Source organism: Anastrepha ludens, chromosome 5 (genome assembly GCF_028408465.1).
Source record: "Anastrepha ludens isolate Willacy chromosome 5, idAnaLude1.1, whole genome shotgun sequence".
NCBI lineage: Eukaryota > Metazoa > Arthropoda > Insecta > Diptera > Tephritidae > Anastrepha > Anastrepha ludens.
In genome coordinates, this window is record NC_071501.1 from 122530909 (window position 1) to 122550720 (window position 19812).

Sequence of the window (19812 nt, forward strand, 5' to 3'; positions counted from 1 at the left end):
AGTGTGGAATCCTTTTGACCCGTCAGTAAAACCCACTTCCACCCGCTAAATTTATAGTCTGCGATAGATTCGCAGAAATTAGCCCAATAAGCGGCGTTTGGAGTATTATCTTTCCGTAAATAAGCTAAGTCGTCGATAAAGGAGTTATTATTTTGTTATTTCTTTAAGAATACAGTTGAAACTACAAATACCCATATCACTTTAAAGTTTTAAACTTTGTACAAAATTAAAAAAAAATATTTTAATTAAAACTGGCTGCTTGTAATTTTTTGTACGTCGGTTATCTATAAATATTTTCATAACAGTGTCGAGGATTACAGGCAGAAAGCGTAAACCGCGGCGCGCTTAAAGAACTCCTTTAGTAGCTTTTCCTTTTTATTATCACTTTGATTAAATATCTGCGGATTTTAATAGGGGAGAGAACTAAACAAATTTCAAAAAAGATAAATTTGTGGAAGATAATCATACAGCTGTGTTCACAACAATAGCAGCGCGACATTTTTTCTTTTATTTAAACGTATTAAAAAGCAGTATCTAACATTTCATAGCTATTGCAAAGTTTTGCCTATTTATTTATTTTTTTTTTTTTTTTACAAAAATATCCTATATACTACAATTCAAAGCTTCAAACTTTATGCAAAACTTACAGAAATTTAACAAATTATTTTAAATCTTTCTAAATCTTAATCAAATTCTTTACAACTATTCCGAGCATGCAGTTTTATAGCCCATTAAATAAATCTAAAAAAAAAAATGAGGAAGTTTACAGCAACACTGCGCTACAGCAGCAATATTCGCAACAGATCGTTCAGTTTTGGTCCGCCATTCCATTCTAAATCGGATCGGCGTACCATTTATGGCTGTAGGCTGTGTAGAACCAAATGCCCTCTTCTTCCAACCAACCAACATCAGATGGCGCAGAGCTGCTTTCGTCCTCTGAGTTTGTGGATAACTCACTCCAATCTAATTGTGACGTGTCCCAGATCGCGTCTTCAATGTGCACTTCGCGAGCTGTGCTAAAGATTTGAGTCACTGCAGGTTCCTCGTCTCCTGGTGAACGCAGTCGGTCTATTGGAACACATCTTAGTCTATTCATGGTGTTGGCGTCTCCAGACGACGGATGATGTGTCGAAGGACTGCGCTCAACTGTGCGAGAAGAACCAGTGCCTTCGTCCACCCACAAAACGGCATCTTCTTTTTCGGTTGAATCCTCAACCGCAGGTGACTTGGGTGAAAATAAATCGTCCATTTCTTTGTTGGCCCTCGATGAAAAACTCACTAACTTAGAACGACTTAAATGCAACTCTTCTGAGCGCTGATTGAGCTGCCATTGCAATGGCTTGGCTTTATATACTCTATAGTTCTGCAGGTAATGCAAAGTTATTTTCACCGTCCCATGAATCCGCGTAAGATTATGGCAATAGTACAATCAAAACGGTAGTCCGTTGCAAACAGGAGGTAAAGAAACACATAAAACAAAAACAAAGAAACAGATCACTTGTACATTTAAAATAGAACTTCCCAAGAAAAAAACAAAAGATCAGTTGTTCTACTGATTATACCCTTTATAGTTGCACCTTTGCCTCAATAAAAAGGTTTTTTCGGTAGTCACCACATAAAAACAATGCAATTGTTAAGCTATTAAGCCGAAAGGAGTAGCAAGGACAACTGAGCCGCGCATATTTTGCCCAGCCACTATCACAGCTATTGTGTTTTAGTTGGTATTACTTAATTAGCACTTGACGCGCGAGCACTTGTCCTTGGGGTGTTTTGGATTCGAGTATCCGCTACATACAAACAATGACATTTGTCTGTTTTGTGTAGAAACAGTTGTTGACACGTGCTTTTGTCGCCAAAACGGATTTGGAAAAACCATAAATATAAGAGTTTTTTTTGCAAGGATCCGTAAACGCAATAAAATAAATTACTTGACGAATAACCCGCCCTAAATTCGTAGTTAATTGATCCGTGTCAAAGGCAGCCTTGAAACTTATTTCTGAATTCACAAAAGACATCCTTACATACATACATATGCATGGTTGTTTGTAGAAATGAGATGCATCAACATGTATAGAAGTGTTGTTGTATCCTGTACTTAGATCGCACACCGCATACTGCAGCAAAACGGCCAAGGCCTCGATACCTTCGTTGCGGTGCTCTTCCTGCAGTTGCGTCTGCTTCAGGTGCCGCTCGATCGCTTCATAGAACATCGACCGTTATACGAATGTCGATTCGAATGTTTCAAAAGCTGCAGCTCCGTCGCATCCTGCCGCTCAGCAACTCACTTCATAACGCAATTGTTAAGTCGAAAGGGGCAGCAAAGACAATTGAACCGCGAATATTTTGTCTAGAGTAAGAAGTTTCTAGACTAAATTTAGTTTTATTCAGCTTTTCGATTTTCTTTATTGAGGGATGGTTTAGTTGGGCGAAAATTGTTGTCCGTGAACTTTTATAACTATCGGTGTACTCACACCAATTTCGATCCTAATATCTTTAGATATTTCTCATTAATTTGGAATATTTGTAGTAATATTTTTATGTGAATCAAAGTTTGGAAAGGCAATTGTTCAGCTAGAACAAGAACATGCAACGTATATGTACTTATGTAGGCATACTAGGGTGGAGTGATGTTTTTAATCGCTCTTTGTAGACTATCAGAAAGTAGAAAGAGATTTGTTTAAAAATATTTGTATTGCCCAACAGAACGAATCAAAATGTACTTTATGAACTAACGTTTTCGTGTACAAATTTTCAATTTTATGGTTTCTGACTATAAACTGCAAATTTCAAACCGGCGCATGGGTAAAAGTGCACGAAATACCAGATGCCGTATTTTTAAATAGAAAGCTTAGCTAATAATTTAATATGCACAGATTTGCATATATATGGGTTCCACTATTTCAGTTGTTAATTGGGAGAAAACATTTTCATCAAAACCTGTTAGAGATAACTAAAAATCTAATACGCCAGACAACACTCCCAAACTTCTGATTCAGAATCGGCATATGATTAGTAGTTTCGCATGTTGATGAAACCCCGAATATTAACCAGAAATATAATTTTCCCTTCTTATTTATATTTTTAGAAAGCAGTAACAACATTTGTAGGGAAATGCATTCTCAACATTCGAACAAAAGAGAAACAGTTTCCTAGTTTCCTTCAGTATAAATACTCGTATAAGGACGCTTATAAAATACGCGTTTAGATGTTGCTTTAAAACGAAACATGAAACTATTTAGATCCTTTCACGTGTCACTATTTTTATTCAAAATACGAAAAAACATAATTTAATTGTTCACGCCCACAGGAAAATCCACCAAACAATCGATTTATGAATGCCTAATTGCGGAGAACGTCGAGACGTCCATGTTGAAGGTTCTTCAGCAACACTTTGCGCTACAGCAGCAGTACGAGTATTCTCAATACAACGCCCAGTTTTTGGCCTGTTAGTATTTTTTCCACACTCGACACTAACCAGTTTCTTGGAATTTATTTCGGACGATTATTTGATGTTGCTTTTAAAGATCGATTATTTTCATAAAAAACTTCAATAATTTTAACGCGTTGTTCTATCGCGTATTGTACACCTGTGTGCTTGAAAAATGTCAAAGATTACATAAAAAAGGTCTAGGAATTATTCACTACTGACATATATGCGGCACTTTTGAACGACCCTTATACTACATACTATAATTTTGAAAAGAATAGAAAAGAGATTATCATAAAATATGGTTCACACTACATTTTTCATATAAAAAGCAAGTAAAACAAATTAACCCTTTTGGTAACAGAATTCAAGTTTAAAGTAGTCCGAAGGTCTGTCTAATAGAAGCGTAACCGCCATAGTTAGACATTATTTGACTCTTTGTGACTGTAACTATAAGTAAATTTCAACTTAGTATCTTTTAAGTGCTGCTTCAACTCTTGCCGATGCTGACTCGCAATTTTAAGTCCTACTCTTGAATGAAATCGGTAAATATGAAATTATATGAAATATCAACTGATGATAAAAAATAATAATAAAATTGTGGGATCTCACTACTCGCTTCATTCGTTTCTTTTTTTAAACGGTGGTATTTGCAACTGATGGTGTTTCTGAATCAGTGAAACCGCGCGAAAATTTTGCAATATGAGGGTAGTTCAACAAGTTCTGATATGAAACAAAATATGTGGTTTGTGTAAAAGAAAGATTTTTTTTGATTACCTTAACCTGGGGTAACACCACTGTAGAAATTTCAAAAAATTGATTTTTTTTTTATAAGCTTAAAAAATTCTTTGAACCTTTTAAAATACAGAACAAAAAGTTTTATACGTTACCGAAGTTTATTTCATAAATATTTTAAGCTTTTTACCAAGCGTTAGTGACTGCTACCTAACGACTTCTCCAAATTTCCAAACTTTAAACGCGTTTTTCTCAAAACACGTTTTCTGAAATTGGCACGCAGCATAACTCAAACAATTTTAAATATTTTTAATCAGGTTTTTCACTACGTCTGTATAATAACCTTCTTAAGAGAAGAGCGTAGGGGATTTTCGTTAGATTTATTTAAACGATTGTTATAATTATTTAAGGTCCGGTTTTTTTAGACCAAAATAGAGTTTTTTCCTTCAAATGCTTGCTAATTCCACAAAAATAAATATTTTTTAAATCCCCTACGTGTTTCTCTAGCTATTTTTATTTAGATTAAGAAAAAACATGTTTCTTTGCTCCAGATTAAAATTTGCACCCTCTGTGCTGCGTGCCGCGGAGCTCCTTCAAGAGAAACCACATTAAAAAAAATGTCTCCAATGCCGCCATTTTGTAAAATTTTTCGATCAAACTTTGTAGTTTTGTATTTTAGTATATAAGTAATAACTTCCCAAATCAGAGTGATTGTTTTCCCTTTCCTTCTATACAAAAAAATTCTTTAAAAATCGTGTTTATTTTACGCGTGTACAGTGGTGTTACCCCTTAACTCACTGCGGCCGCTTCTACTAAGTGGATTTGTGCGCGTCTACCATTTACTTAATTCAATTAATACTCAGTTATATATATATAATTGGCGCGTACACCCTTTTTGGGTGTTTGGCCGAGCTCCTCCTCCTATTTGTGGTGTGCGTCTTGATGTTGTTCCGCAAATGGAGGGACCTACAGTTTCAAGCCGACTCCGAACGGCAGATATTTTTTATGAGGAGCTTTTTCATGGCAGAAATACACTCGGAGGTTTGTCATTGCCTGCCGAGGGGCGACCGCTATTAGAAAAATGTTTTTATTAATTTCGGTTTCACCGAGATTCGAACCAACGTTCTCTCTGTGAATTCCGAATGGTAATCACGCACCAACCCATTCGGCTACGGCGGCCGCAATACTCAGTTATTGTCAATAATAAAAAGGAGAAACATTTCATAACAACTTCTTCACCATTGACTCCTAAGCAGGAGAACTAAGAATTAAATCTCTTAGCTACACGGAAGTTAGATTACCAAGGATGATCGATTAAATTGCGATCTTTTCATCATGAGGTTTGGCCAATCTGCTATGGTGAAAAACAAAATTGCGCAAGGATGATCATGAATGATAGATTTACAGGGTTTGGTCATTAACTAAGGTGAAGAAGTAAATTGTGAGGGGAACTTGAGCTGGTACGTAACAAAAGATTTGGCAGCCGAACTTTGCACGATTATTTCATATCTATTCCCACACTCATCCAATAAGTCGTTTTTCAGACGGCAGCGAAGTGTCGTTGGTTGATTTTGTTCGTATATCAGTAACACAAGCTAAATTTGGTTAACACATCCCAAGTTACGTTAACCTATCATCTGATTCTGTCAAATTCGCCCAGAGCCGAATAACGGTCTGCTAAATACCACACCTATTTTCATCATGCGAGCAACTTCAGCTGCTACGCCACCTACACCACCTACACCACATCACCACATTTGCTTTTATGTTTGCGACTGTTCTATTAAGCAAATGATTCTAAAATTAATAGTAATTTTCAATTTTAAGACATTAAAAAAAATGATTTCCTCCAAAGCAGCCGGGCTCGAATATTTTTTGATTTTTTTTATTAAGATAAACTCAATTTTTTTTAGTTTTAGTTTTTCAGGGCGAAAATATTTTAAATAAAATTTCACAATTTGGCCTTAGAAATTGTCAACTTCCACATCGAGTAATTTAAGAATCTAAACTTGGTTACAAAAATAATAAACTTTCTATAATACCGAACAAATCTTAATCGAAAAATGTATTAAACGTGAAAGGAGAAATAATGAACTCTTGTGCACGTTTTAAAGGAAGAAATTCAATCTCGTGATGAATAGAAATTTTTCTGTAAGGGATTTTCTCAGTTTCAGACTCAAAAATACAGAACAGAACTCCGAGTTAATGCTCCTCCTACACAGATAATTATTTTGGCGATCTGTAAATATTGAATATAGTGAAATAAATTTCGTATACCTTGCAAAAAAGCGGAAAAATTCTGTGAAAACTAGAAAACCAAAATTGCTAACAAAACCCAGCAAACGAACTCTTATTTTAAGGATTTATTGAACGGCCCTCGTGAATGCAGTTAACTTATAGCATACACACATCTGCACATGCACATTTTTATATCTAACTGCGATCAAATTACGTAAAAGTGAGCTGTAAACTTCTGCATAAAGCCATAGGTGGTAAATTAATTTAAAACTAATTTTTTCTTCCTCTTACGAATTCTATAGTCGTAATGAACTTGGCTGAAGTCTCAACTAAAAGCTATTTTCACATAAATGGTGTAGCTTCGCCAAGCAGGAAGAAAAGTTAACTTCCTCATGACTGCATCTATTTTTCACTTTTAATTGCATAAAATTGCATTTCTAAAATAGCTCTTCAAGTTTTTCATTATCATAGAAATTATTTATTAATTTATTGCCCACGCATTTGGGTGGTTTCACTAGTCTTTTGCTATCTTAATGTTGTAATGTTGCTGTCCATATGTGGAATTCTCCATAGTTTTATGGTAATTTTGATTTGGTTTTTGGGCATTGAATGCCTTATGTGGCTATCACCAATTAAAGTCGAACCTCATCGCTTATCACACGTACATGTGTACACCCATATACACACATAGGTACATTCATAGATTTTTGTCCACTTTTGTATGTGCATGCGTGTGTACGTTTCTTAATTGCCAAAGAAACCTTGAGGCTTGAAGATATTTGGTGGAGTTTTAAGTTTCCTTCCGTTGCCTAAAGGTTTGTGACTTCCTTGGCTTGGCTTGCGCTTTTCATTTTCAAAATAGTGCACCAACTGGTTTTCTGAACTCGCACGCAATGTGTTGGAAATTTCATTGCTTATGCTGCTGTATTATTATATCTACATATGTACCTATAAGTATGGGGATGCGTGTGTGGATGAAAATATTTATGTTTTGGAAGTGCATTTTGCCTTTTTACAATGAAAATCCTGGACGACTTACATTTATTCATATCAAAGTAGTTCATCTTGTTAGGAATTATATTTTTTCCGTACTTACACTTCCGTACTTGCACTTACTATGATACTTCGTCGATAAAATTCAGCGAAATGCATAAAATCAAAACAATAAAATCAAATATAGTGTAACACCTCGTAACGTACATCTATATTAACCGGGCATCTCCCTTTTTTTCTGTACCAAAGTTTTTTCGGCGGCACCTTTTTTGGACACCTCACCGTCAGTCAGCTTTTGTTCGTCGAAGAAAGGTTTCACTGTGCATATTACAATACTTCAAGGTTAAAAGAAAATGTCTCACTTCGATGTTGGTTGTCCCAGAAATTTTATTCTTAATTCTTTATGAATTTATTTGTGTGTTCGTTGCTAAAAGGAAAATTGTTTCGAATGCAAAACAAAAGAAAAAAAGATCAAATCAAAAAATCAAAACCAATTTTAAAACAGAAAAACAAAAACAACTTCAAATGTTAGATTATCTGCTTAAACAAGATTGAAGCGATTTGAAAAGTTCAACCATCTAATTTAAAATGTCCTCATAAGACATCGTGAAGATTTATAAGTACGTATGCTGCTTAATACATTTTTTTTTAAATATAAAGGAATTTGAGCCTTTTTTAATATTCCACACATTAATAAAATATGTAATAAAAAATAACCGCTTAGAAATAAACTCAGTACTGTATTTCCATCGGAATTGCATGTATTTTAAGACTTTCAGTAAAATATTTGGGAAAATATTAAGATTTATGTGAGCAACACCAACTGGGATGTACTTTCGAAAATTGAGTTTTTTGTAAATAAAAGAGTTTTGAAAAATATTATTTCTAAGCAATCACCCCAGAATGTACTCATTTTCAGTGTTAAAATTTTGCTCCTACTACAACTTTGAATGAGATCTGTAAGCTTTCGTACTTTTATTCTGATTTTAATGAATTTAAACACTTGACTATCTAGCAAAGCGATTGCTGAGCACACACGTGGCCGGATTCACAGAAATGGCAACAGTTCAAGTACAGGAGTGATCTCTTACGATAGTTTCAAGCCGACCTTAATACAAATTTGTGGGTTTAGTCCTAAGGTTGACTGCTTAATTGGGTTTTAAAAATGAATTATTTCCCCATGTGACTTGGTCCAGATTACTGTCGAGCATATTCTACTCTATTTCCTATACAAGGGGGCGCAAAATTAATCCACCAATTTTGTTGTTGAATAACTTCTTTACTAAATATATGGTAAACAAAATATTTTGAGTAATGGAAATTTTTATTTTGACCTTTACGCCCTCCTTTGTCTGCTTGTATACTGTAGCTGCCTACTTCACAAGTGTCAAATATGATGGGCGTACGACGCTATTTGCAAGAATTATAAATCTGCGGAGAGATGATTAATTTTGCGCCACCTTGTACATGTTCTATGTGCATTTATTCTGCTTAATAATTAAAGCTTAGATAGTTCCAATTTTATTTGGTTCCACTTTACTAAAATAATTCTTCCAACCCTGCGATGCTATAAAATATTTTAATTTTTTTTTATTTTTTTAAATTTTTTTTTTATTTTTTTCTATTTTTTGTTTTTTTATATTTTTGTTTTTATAAAACCATTTTTTTACAATAAAATAACTAATCATAACCTAAGTGTGAGCAATTCTCTTCGACCTCATACTGCATCTGCGCCGTTACTGAACTTTTTTCTCGTCTTCTCTTGCAGATCAAAATCGTGGTATCGGCAGTGCGGTGAATAAAAATGCCAAACACACAGATGCACCAACAGAGTTGCATGAAATCAATCACAATAACAATAATAGCATCACAACAACAACTGTAACTAATGGTACAACAACAACCACAACAACACGCACAAATTCACAAACCCCATCGCCCATCCTAGGACATCATGGCAAGAAGTCAGCAACGTCCACAACTACCGGCTCTAGTGCCACAGTGCTCGGTGGAACGTTGCTGGAAAAAGTGAGTAACGAGCCCCGGTATTGATTTTCTACATGCATGAGTTTCTATTTATCAAAAACTTTTTCTATTGCGCAGAAATCTCAATCGAAATTGCTCTCGGTGCGTGGCAAAGCTTTGCTACCGAAATCCCATCAACAACAACGCTCGGCTGAGGAAGCGCCTGTGCCAGCGACCGGAGTCGCTGAGCGACTGGATGCGACGGAGCTGCAGCGTTTGAAACATTTGAATCGACATTCGTGTAACGGTCGACTGGACTATGAGGCAATCGAGCGGCACCTGGAGCAGACGGAATTACAGGAAGAGCACCGCAACAAAGGCATCGAGGCTTTGGGCGTTTTGCTGCAGTATGCGGTGTTCAATGTAAGTACAGGATACAAAAACACTTCTATACATTTTGATGCATCTCATTTGTACAAACAACCATACATAGGTATGTATGTATGTATGGGTATGCAGGAGTGTCTTTTGTGAAAGTTAGAAGAAGTTTGTAACCTTTCTTTGAAGTGAAGCAATTAACTATTGATTTGGAACGGGTTTTTCAAAAGTAATTTAATTTATTGCGTCTAAGGGTCATTGACAAAAAAAAATCAGAATTTTTCCTCATCAGTTTTTGTACTTATGTACAAATTTACACAAAATTGGGAAACCGAAAACTATTCGCACATCGCAAATATTTTCCACATTTCGCTTGAATACTTTTCACAGGTACAAATAAATGCCTTTGTCTGTTTGTATTTAACCAGATACGCGAATTCAGCGGACTTCAAGGACAAGTGCTTTGTGCGATGCTAAAACTGTTTTTGGCTATGTGCATATACACCTGTATGTATATACATTAAGGTGGATCGATGGTATTTGGAAATTTTTTTAAGTTTTTTTGGAGTGGCTTGGCAATGAAAAGAAGATGCCTTATAAGGTTTAATAAAAATCATAAAATATTACATTATACAATATAAGTATAGGGTTTTCCAAACAGAGGTGTTATTTTGATATTCAAAGAAAAATGCTATTATTTATTTAATATAAATGATCGGATGTTTATTTCATTATAAAGAGGAAGGTATGCCGTTAATAGTGGAAAATAACATCAGGCAAATGACCACCACGACCACGTCTACAGGACTTCCTTAACCGAATTGCAAAGTGACTGCCCTATGTCCTCGATAGCGAATTCCATCTTTGAGGTCGACCCTAGGCTGTTGGCGTAGACCTTCTCTTTCACGTGGGCCCAAAGAAAAAAGTCACAAGGTGTTAAATCACAAGATCTCGGTGGCTAATTGTGATCACCTCTTCTAGAGATAACACGGTCCGGAAACTTTTTCCGTGAAAGATCAATAGTTTCGTTGCTTGTGCGGAACGTAGCGCTGTCTTGTTGAAAATAAACGTTGTCCAGATCAATACCATCCAATTCCGGTTATAAAAAATCATTAATCATCTCTCGATAGCGCAATCCTATTCAAAATAACATCTTTATTTGGTTTTGCTTGTGTTTATTACAGTCCTACCAATCTTGCATTTTTTATAATGACTATATCATCCGCGTATGCTATAGTCAGAGCCGATCTGGAAAATAACCTCGTGAAGTCTTTAATAGCAATAGTAAGAAAATTATATTATATATGCATTAATTATAGTGTCTTCATAATGAACTATGCACATTGGCCCCATACCATAGCTGCGCCATAAGTCGGTTAAAATTTTAGCAAAATTTTTCAAAATATTGAAAAAAGAACCGGTATATCGGGTGTTTTTTAGCTGTATGAGAACTTTCGATATCGATAATATGATTTGATGGCTAAGAACGGCAAACTGTTTTGACATTTCTGTTCAGTAAAGTTTGACAAGTCAACATTAATCGATTATGGAGAACAGCGCTATTTCCACAATTTGGGGACATCATCTGTGAATGGCGAACGCTACGAGCCATGCTGGCTGGATTCTTGTCTCCAAAATTTTTGTTTCACTTAACAATCGGTTTATTGCAATATTCAGCCACCATTGACTTCATACGGCCAGATTCATTGGAAGGTCAGGTTAGGTATATTTGGCTGATCTGAATAGATCTTACATAGACTTCAAGTGTCTGGAGTTGTTGGAGTCCTATTAAGCATAGTTCGTGATTCATGTCTTGGCGAGTTTTAATAAACAGTTTGCTTCAAAGTGAAATGAAAAGTGTACCGATCCCAGGCAGTTACAACGAGTTCTCTTAAGAGCAGGACAGTGGCAAAGGAGGTATTCTAACGTACCCCTTTCTTCTTAGCTGCGTGATATGGAGTGAGACAGTTTCCCATCAGTACTTCAACCAATATTTTACATTCCTTCCTTGGGAGTGATAAAATAAAGTTGGTTGTTTTCGTGTTGCAAGTTTGTAGCAACATTTTTGCCATTGGTAGGTCGAGGCTTGCCATATAGGCTGTGCTTCCAGAGTTAGTTCCTCGTCTAGTTCCGTCTTCGAAACACAGAGTACATCTGTGCGGACATATGTGCGACGTACTCATCTTAGGCAAGCGGGTGCCTGCCTTAGCAAGCTGGTCACCGTCTTCATCATCAGCGTTTTTTTTTCTCTGCGCAGTCTAATGAAAATGCTACAACCATTTCAATTATAACTTTTTTCTGATGATGTTTGTGGGCTGAAGTATTGCAGTACAAGTAAAGTTTGGAATCTGCTTTCTTTTCTTAGCTGGCAGTAAAATTTTCCTTTGTTTTTTTAATCCGAAAGTGGTTCATAATCTGTCATTCCATTACTCAGTGAGCGCTAGGCAAGTACACAAACTTGTAAGTTTTTGAAATCCTTCTGAACACGTGTGAATCGGAAGTGTTCGAGGGATCTTCCGAGGATAACAAAATCTCAGCTCTCAAATTTCGTGGGTATCCTCACAGATCACTATCCGCGAGGTAAGCATGTGGTGGGACTTCGAATTATTTCGAGTCCTGAAGATGAGATGGAATCATCTCAGCACCACGGCATCTTCTTCTAATTAGCTGCATTGCTCCCGCGGGACTAAGTTTTCGGCATCTCGGTTCTCACTTCTCTCACTTGATATCAAAAATCGGTTGAACTTCGTAAGCATCATTAAGCGGCTAACACAACGGCAAATCAGTCACCGTTCGTAATCCCCCTACCCTCTTCTTTCGTACTATCGGTTTCCTTCATCTTATTTCCCTTGCAATGGTATCATAAAGGATGAATTTGATTTGTTCGTCCAAGTGGGCCCACTTTCTGGGCAACCATGCTAACCTAACCTAACCTGCCATTTCATTACTCCATGAGGACTCGTGTGATGCAGGACCTTGAGGAATTTATGGCTGAATACCTGTTATGTATCTAGATGAACTATCATATTTGTGTGTAAACGCCGAAGTTCGCACTTAGTCTGTAATAATTTAGGCCCTAAGTTGTTCAGATTCGCATCATTTTCTTCGTCCGATTTGTCGCTGCTCTCATCTGAGTCTTGTCCTTCATGTTCAATTGGTGGCTAAGAATCTCTCCAAACATCTGCACTTTCATCGCCACGCTCCAGAAGAGACAAAATTTCATCTACTGGCAATTTGTAAAAAGCACAAAACCAAACAGCTCAGAGCCTGCTAGGCATAGCGCTCGATATATCGGACTCAAGGCGTATCGGACTTCACGACTAAGAACTACAAGAAACATTGCACTATAAAGTAAACGTCACAGTTGTTAATATTTCGTTCAGTAATACAAAGAAAAAACTGAACTAAATACTAAGAAAAAGAATTATTAAAATTTCTGTTAAAAATATATCAAAAACCGAAAGAAGAAAATAATTTACACGAAAATATTCGATAAATAAAAAACGTATTTAACGGATTTCCGATTTATCGAATTTTATGCTAGAAAGGCTTCGTAACATTTTAATTATCTCACTTCACAGCTGGATGCATTCGCATGTCCGAGAGTAAAAACCGAGAAACACAAAATTGAGGAACGTTTAAGCACAACACTGAAGCTGCTGGATGAAGCGAAAACCAACTGTGCTCAGCTACAGGATCAACTATGTGAAAAAGAAGGCTATTATTTACAGCGCGAGCAAAATCTGCAAGCATTTCACCGCTGCGAATTGGACAAAGGTAAATTCTGCATAAGATATCCTGAAAATAATTTAACTAAACTCTCCTCCTCTGTTCCATAGAACAAGCCAATCTAGCCGATTATCAAGCTTTTGCACAAGAGAAGTTCAATGTACTCGAATCACAATTGGAGGCAAAAAATTTGGAGCATAAACGTATAATAGAATCGTTTCGCCTGGAACTCTCTCAGAAAAAACAAGAGCTCTGCGCAGCCGACGAACGTGAAACGAAATTGAAGGAACGTTTCAGTGCGTTGGAGATTTCTGAGCAAGAGTTACGTGAAAAGCTGAAGAGTACGGAAAATTCCTACGCTACGCATTTAAAAGTTGCCACAGAACGTCAGGAGCAGTGTCATGAGCACATAAAAATGATTACGAAGGAAGTGGAAACGCTGAATTGAATTTATCGCAGGAGGAAATTTCGGTTTTGCGGTCATCTCAGCGCAGTTTCAATGAGAGCTTGGACCGTAGTAGCGGCATTAGCTCACCACGTAACTCTAGCACTTCGGAGTTTGCGCGCTTGGAAAGCGAGGTGGACAGCTTACACTGTGTGTTGGAGTTGAAGCAGAAAGAGATTTCGAAGCTGATCAAACAAAACGAGAAATTGATGCGAGATGCCGAAGAGCGCGCCGTACTAACAGGCAAAATATCCAAGCTTGAGTCGATGATGGAGATGCTAAAATCAGAGCTTGACATCAAGTCGGAGAAGGAGAAGTAAGTATGAGGGAAATATTTGAATATGGAAAATAAATTTTTTATTTTCATTACATTTTTTTTAAATCATATATTAATGTTTCAATTTCTTTCCTTGCAGGGACTTCCTTCGCCAAATAGACGACATGCAAAAGGCTTATAACCACGAAATGGTAAAACGAAAGCGTCTCAGCTACGATAACGAGGCCTTGCAATGGCAGCTCAAGCAGCGCTCAGAGCAATTGCATATCGTGGAAACCAAATTGCATGAGCTCTCCGCAATGGAATCGCACAACGCAAGCACTCAATCTAGTATTCACTCACTGAATCGTTCTCAGCTGATGAACGGTTCATCAATGGCCAGCATACAAATGGACGATTTTTCGCCACCCACATCGCCTGTGGTCAAGGGTGTAATTGAAAAGCCTGATTCCGTGTCGTGGGTGCTAGAGATGGACGACGATACACCCGAAGCAGCCGCATCGAAAATGGTGAAACGCGCTGGTTCTTTTCGTTCAGTTGAGCGCAGTCCTTCGACACGTCGGCAGTTGTCCGGAGGCGCCAGCGCCATGAATACATCTTTGAGTAGTGTCGGCAGCGGTGCATCATATGGCAATGGTAATAGCAGTGGGGGACCCAATCCACTTTCGCAGTCAATGTCTGCTACCACAGTGATACGACATTCCAGCGATGTGCGAACCGAGTTCAGCAAACGTCCGCACTCGCGCACACGCTCCAAATCGGTGAGTGTTAAAGGCACCGAACCAGTGAACGCTAGTGCAGGTGCGCTCAGCACCGGCTCGGTGGGCACCAAAAGCGGCAAACGGCTATTGCGTCAAAGCTCCAGCTCAAGTGCATGGAAGCAGCATCAATTGGAGTTGATCAACTGGAAGGAACCGGTTAGTTCGAGTTCACCGCATCAAAATGCGATACATCCACGAACATCTACGCTGTGTTCAGAAATAGACGAGGAGCTGGTATTGGCAGGCAGACGCGATGACTCGTTTTTTCCACACACTCCAAACTCCAGCGCAGCCGCCCGAAAGCTCATCACCTGCGACACATCCAAGTTGAATTCGGGTGAGCGATTGGATATGCAGTCGTTACCCACACACGCCTCCGTGCATGATCTTAAAAAGAAATTCCACGAGATACAGGAATCCGCGGGTGAAGCTATGGTGTTGGGCACAAATTCAGAGGACGAAAGCTGCTCGGCGTCATCTGATGATGCTTGCTCAGCATCGACCTCGTCTGCAACAACAGGTTCAACCTCGTCGCTAAAGAACTCGCACATTTCACTGGAAGACGATGTTATCTTGTTCGACAAAATCAACAGCCTCAACGGTACGCCAATAGAAGTTAGCTGGTCCGATGATACAGAAATATTTGCTAACGGCTCAACGGTATGACAAGACGAAGCGTTAGAATTAGCAGAAGAAGATGAGGAAGAGGATAGCTTCTGAATCTAATTGCAATAACTATTTAGCAAGCGTTCAACAGAAAAACGTAATTTATTTTTTAAAAAAGAAAAGCAAAAAAAACTTAAGCCAATAAGAGGTTAAATAAACTGTGTCTCTTCCACTGGCAAAGCACAGACATTTCGCAAATTCAGCACCTCAAGGCGTTGGAAATGTGATTGCTTTGAGGGTAGAAGAGCGCGCAAAACATGACAGAACACACTGGCCAAAATTATATAGTTTGCTGGGATTTGGCGCTATTTGGGTAGCCTCGAACTACTTAACTTTATTTAATTTTATTTATTTGAAGGAAGAGAAAATGAGAAAGCGTTAATGAATTACTTGTAATTTTGATGGTTTCATGTACAACAGAGAGAAAAAATAATAAAAAAAAAATACTTTCGCATTGTTATGAATGCTCAGCGAAGAGATGTGAAATCTTAATACTGAAATATTTATGCTGAAGGAAACTAATTTGGATGGCAACTGTTCCGCTTTTGCTCGCAAGTTGCGAATGCATTTCCATACAAATGGACTTACTGGTTGCTAAAAATATGCATAAGAAGGAAACATTCTGGTTAATATTCGGGGCTTCATCACCCTGGAGCACTACTAATCATGTGCAGATTCTGCATCAGAAGTTCGGGAGTGTTGTCTGACGTATTTGAGTTTTTAGTTATCTCTGACTGATTTTGCTGAAAATAGTTTCGCGCGCAATTAACAACTCAAATACTGGAACCCCCATATATGCCTTATTCTGAGTATGAAATGGTGTCGTGAAACACATACCCATGCATATGAAACTATTAGCTAAGCTTTCTATTTAAAAATGCGACATCTAGCCAGCAACAAAATTTTCGAAGCAAAATTTATTAGACGAATATGAGCGCCAATTACGTCTGCATTTATAGGAAAATTTGAAGACCAGAAAATTGTATGACCAGAGAGAAAATGTAAATATCGGCTTTTAAATTTATTTTGATTGTTCCATTGTTCCATGCGATATTTGTGGCAGCGGCAAGCTAACTAATGGCGTCACCAGGCTGCGCAGAAATTTTTAATAAAGCAAAAGTTTTGAACGATTTGAAAAAAATATAAACACAAACGAAGAATATTGTAAGGGGTATGAAAACAAATGTATGTATGTGTGCAATGAAATGGAATCGGCCCGTCTAATGCAAACTTAACTAGGAACTTTAGCGCCCGCAAAGCAGTCCATTAATGATACGGAACCTGAGGAGTATCACCTTAATAAATATTTGCGTGTAGGCGGAGGAGGAGGAATAACTGGATTTACTTATAATTAATGTGTTTCACTGTGTGAAAACACTTCACTCTTGCAAAAAACGTGTGTCCAAGGCTTAAGAAAGTGAATGTAAAGGAATATTTTAGCTTTAGCGATTATAATTTTCACTGTACTTTCAGTTTATTTCATGTTAATTGTATTTATTTAATTATAGTAAAAGTGTGTACCTAAACATTAAGCTTATGAATATTATTGTGTAGTATTTAGCTACCTTTCTTTACTACCTTAAGTTGGAGTCAGCCGGTCAGTCAGCCAATCAGCCAATCAGCCAGTCAGGCAGGCGGTTGTGTCGCGTTGGGCTGAGTTGTATTGATGAATTAAATATCCAAGAAAGTGCATTATAATTACAAAGAAAAAAATATAACTAATATTGATTGTTCATTTGTTTTATATGTGTATGTATAGGTGTGTAGGCTTACTTGAATGCATGAAGAAAAATATGTATAAGAACTTATGTGTGTTAGTATTTATTACATACCACAAATACGACAACTATTGCCCCCCGCCCCCCCAAAGTAATGAGAAACAATTGCAAATAGCATAGTTGTTCACCCTTTCTTAACTTCTCTGTTTTCGAAATGAAGTGGAAAACTGTCGTAAATAATACGCAACAGAAATGTAAAAGCGAAAATGAAAAATTCATTAAATTAATTGAAGTTGTCACAGTTAAAAGAGTTGAAAAATGCATATTTGCCGTAAATTGAAAAAAAAAATAATAAAAAAAACAATCCAAAATGGATGAAATAGCAGAAATTGTAATCTAACATTTGAGTAGTTTGGAAAAGGGCAAACCGTACCCGAATCCAGCTTTGGCAGTTATTATTATAAAAAAATTTCATTTGCCATCGAAACTCAGTTTCAATTGAATGGAATGTCTGATAAGCTAATGATTTGTGGCTTGATCATTGAAGGGAAAGCAAATGCTGAAAAACCAATAAATAAATATACAAATATAAATACTATATATGAAATTTTCTGTTTCAAATTAAGGATGTGTCTTTGGGTATGTATGTATGTGTGCGGAATATGAAATCAAATATTTGATTTCCACATTAAAAAATGTTGTATAGGCCATTCTGCTAATGGGCACGTAAAAGAAACTTATAAAATACTTGCAAATGTGTTGCAATTTTTGCCGAAAGTGCTCAGCATTGCCTTGGAAGGTCATTTGAACAAACACCCCTATGTATGTATGTATGTATGTATGGACATGCAGGAGTGTCAAAGGTATAAAGAAGTTTGGATAGGAGCAATCAACTACAAATTTAAGGCGGGCTATTCGTCTTCTCAAAAGTTATCATAATTTATTGCGTCTAAGAGTCGTTTTATGAATGAAAGTACTTTGCTCCTAGAAATACGAGCTCGAACTTGTGAATGAATTTGGATTGGTTGTGCCGTATAGAAAAATATGGCTAGAGCATCAAGTGTACATACGCAAATGCATTTATGTATATGCAGGAATTCGATTATTCGGGTATTTACTTTTTAATTATTGTATGTATCATAGATGGTAAGGTATGGTGAAAAGATTTTTACAGGTGTACTACCTAGCAGACCGTCATTCGGCTCTGAGCGAATTTGACAGATATGCCGACGAATGCGTCGAATACTCGTACGAACGTGAAAAGCTGCGAAATGGTGCGCGAGTGCTGCTGCGTCGTTAGCCAATTGTGAAGAGTTGTGTGTTTTAAAATAAATTTAGTTATATTTGAGTTACACATATGGTAAGAGGCACATATGCAAGAGCAAAATGTGAATGTCTTACTACTGGCCCCTAGATTGGCTGAATCAAGATTGCCTTTCCAATTGGTCTATGTATGTGACCCAGCCATGTAGTATTTCAAAAGATTTTAGACAAACGGTGTTGAGTTCAACCACAGACTATATAGAAAGGAGTTCCAGATAAGGGAAGTAGTGAAAAAATCCAATATTGGCGACTTTATAACATTGTGTGTTTCAGAATTCCCCATGAAGACTAAATGTAAATGCACTTTTATCCCCTGATGCTTGCTGACACTTGATAAGGTACGGCAATACTTACACATTGTTCTTTAACACGGTTCGGGAGCTTGTCATTCGTATATAATAAGCAAAAGTATTAGGAGATCCGTGAGGAGCTTAGTAAAATTCTAGAAAGTCTAGTCAGCAATTAAATGAGTAATTTATTTCGCCTTTTTTAAAACTCACCCTCCAAAAACCAACAAAATTTATTATTTACTACTTACTATTTAATAGTATTTTACGGCCATAGAAAGGGCCTATAAAATGTTTTTGAAGCATCTAAAAGCCATTTTATGTGGCTACCTGAAAAATAAATAAGTAAGGCATTAGAAAAGTATGGAATGTAAATAATAAATGATAAAATTATATAATATTAAACAACTATAAATAATTTTAAAGTACACTTGCCCGATCATGGCATTTATGGTATGTATGTCGTTTCTACACCGTGGTCTAGGACACTACCGTTTGTATGTCCTTTGTTTTTGTGGGCATTTTCAATCAGTTCTTTTTTAGTTTTCTGATTGCAAAGAACATTCCAGCCCTGAAAAATAATTTTTTTACTTTCAAGTCACAATGAATATTTAACTGAGTTTTTGACGTGATAACGTCTTATAATTCGATTTAACAGGCTGCACGCACGAAAAAATGTGCCGTTACCTTTGCTCATTAGTGTTACCTTGCTCATTGCCGTTACCTTGAATGAACTGCAAGCGAAAGCGCGGAACGAACGACAAAGCAAACAAAGCAAACGAACGGCAACGTTCGACATCTTGCTCTCTCCTACTTAAGTGAGCGTATATATATATGTACATATATGCGCATATGTCCATATATAAATTC

General features: G+C 37.0%; 1 protein-coding gene across 1 annotated transcript; it reads left to right on the forward strand.

The window, feature by feature from the left end:
- Positions 1-1335: 1335 nt before the first annotated feature.
- On the forward strand, positions 1336-17939 carry LOC128864879 (protein Daple-like). The gene is made up of 9 exons (XM_054104638.1): positions 1336-1369; positions 3308-3445; positions 9162-9257; positions 9342-9421; positions 9497-9781; positions 13318-13513; positions 13576-13851; positions 13893-14226; positions 14327-17939. The coding sequence occupies exons 1-9, from the start codon at positions 1336-1338 to the stop codon at positions 15612-15614; spliced, it is 2727 nt and encodes a 908-aa protein (XP_053960613.1). The 3' UTR covers positions 15615-17939.
- Positions 17940-19812: the final 1873 nt, after the last annotated feature.

Coding starts and splice junctions, on each gene's coding strand:
- LOC128864879 (XM_054104638.1), top strand. CDS start 1,336: ATGGCTTGGCTTTATATACTCTATAGTTCTGCAG. Junction 1,370..3,307: donor TATACTCTATAGTTCTGCAG/GTAATGCAAAGT, acceptor TCACGCCCACAG/GAAAATCCACCAAACAATCG. Junction 9,782..13,317: donor TGCAGTATGCGGTGTTCAAT/GTAAGTACAGGA, acceptor CTCACTTCACAG/CTGGATGCATTCGCATGTCC.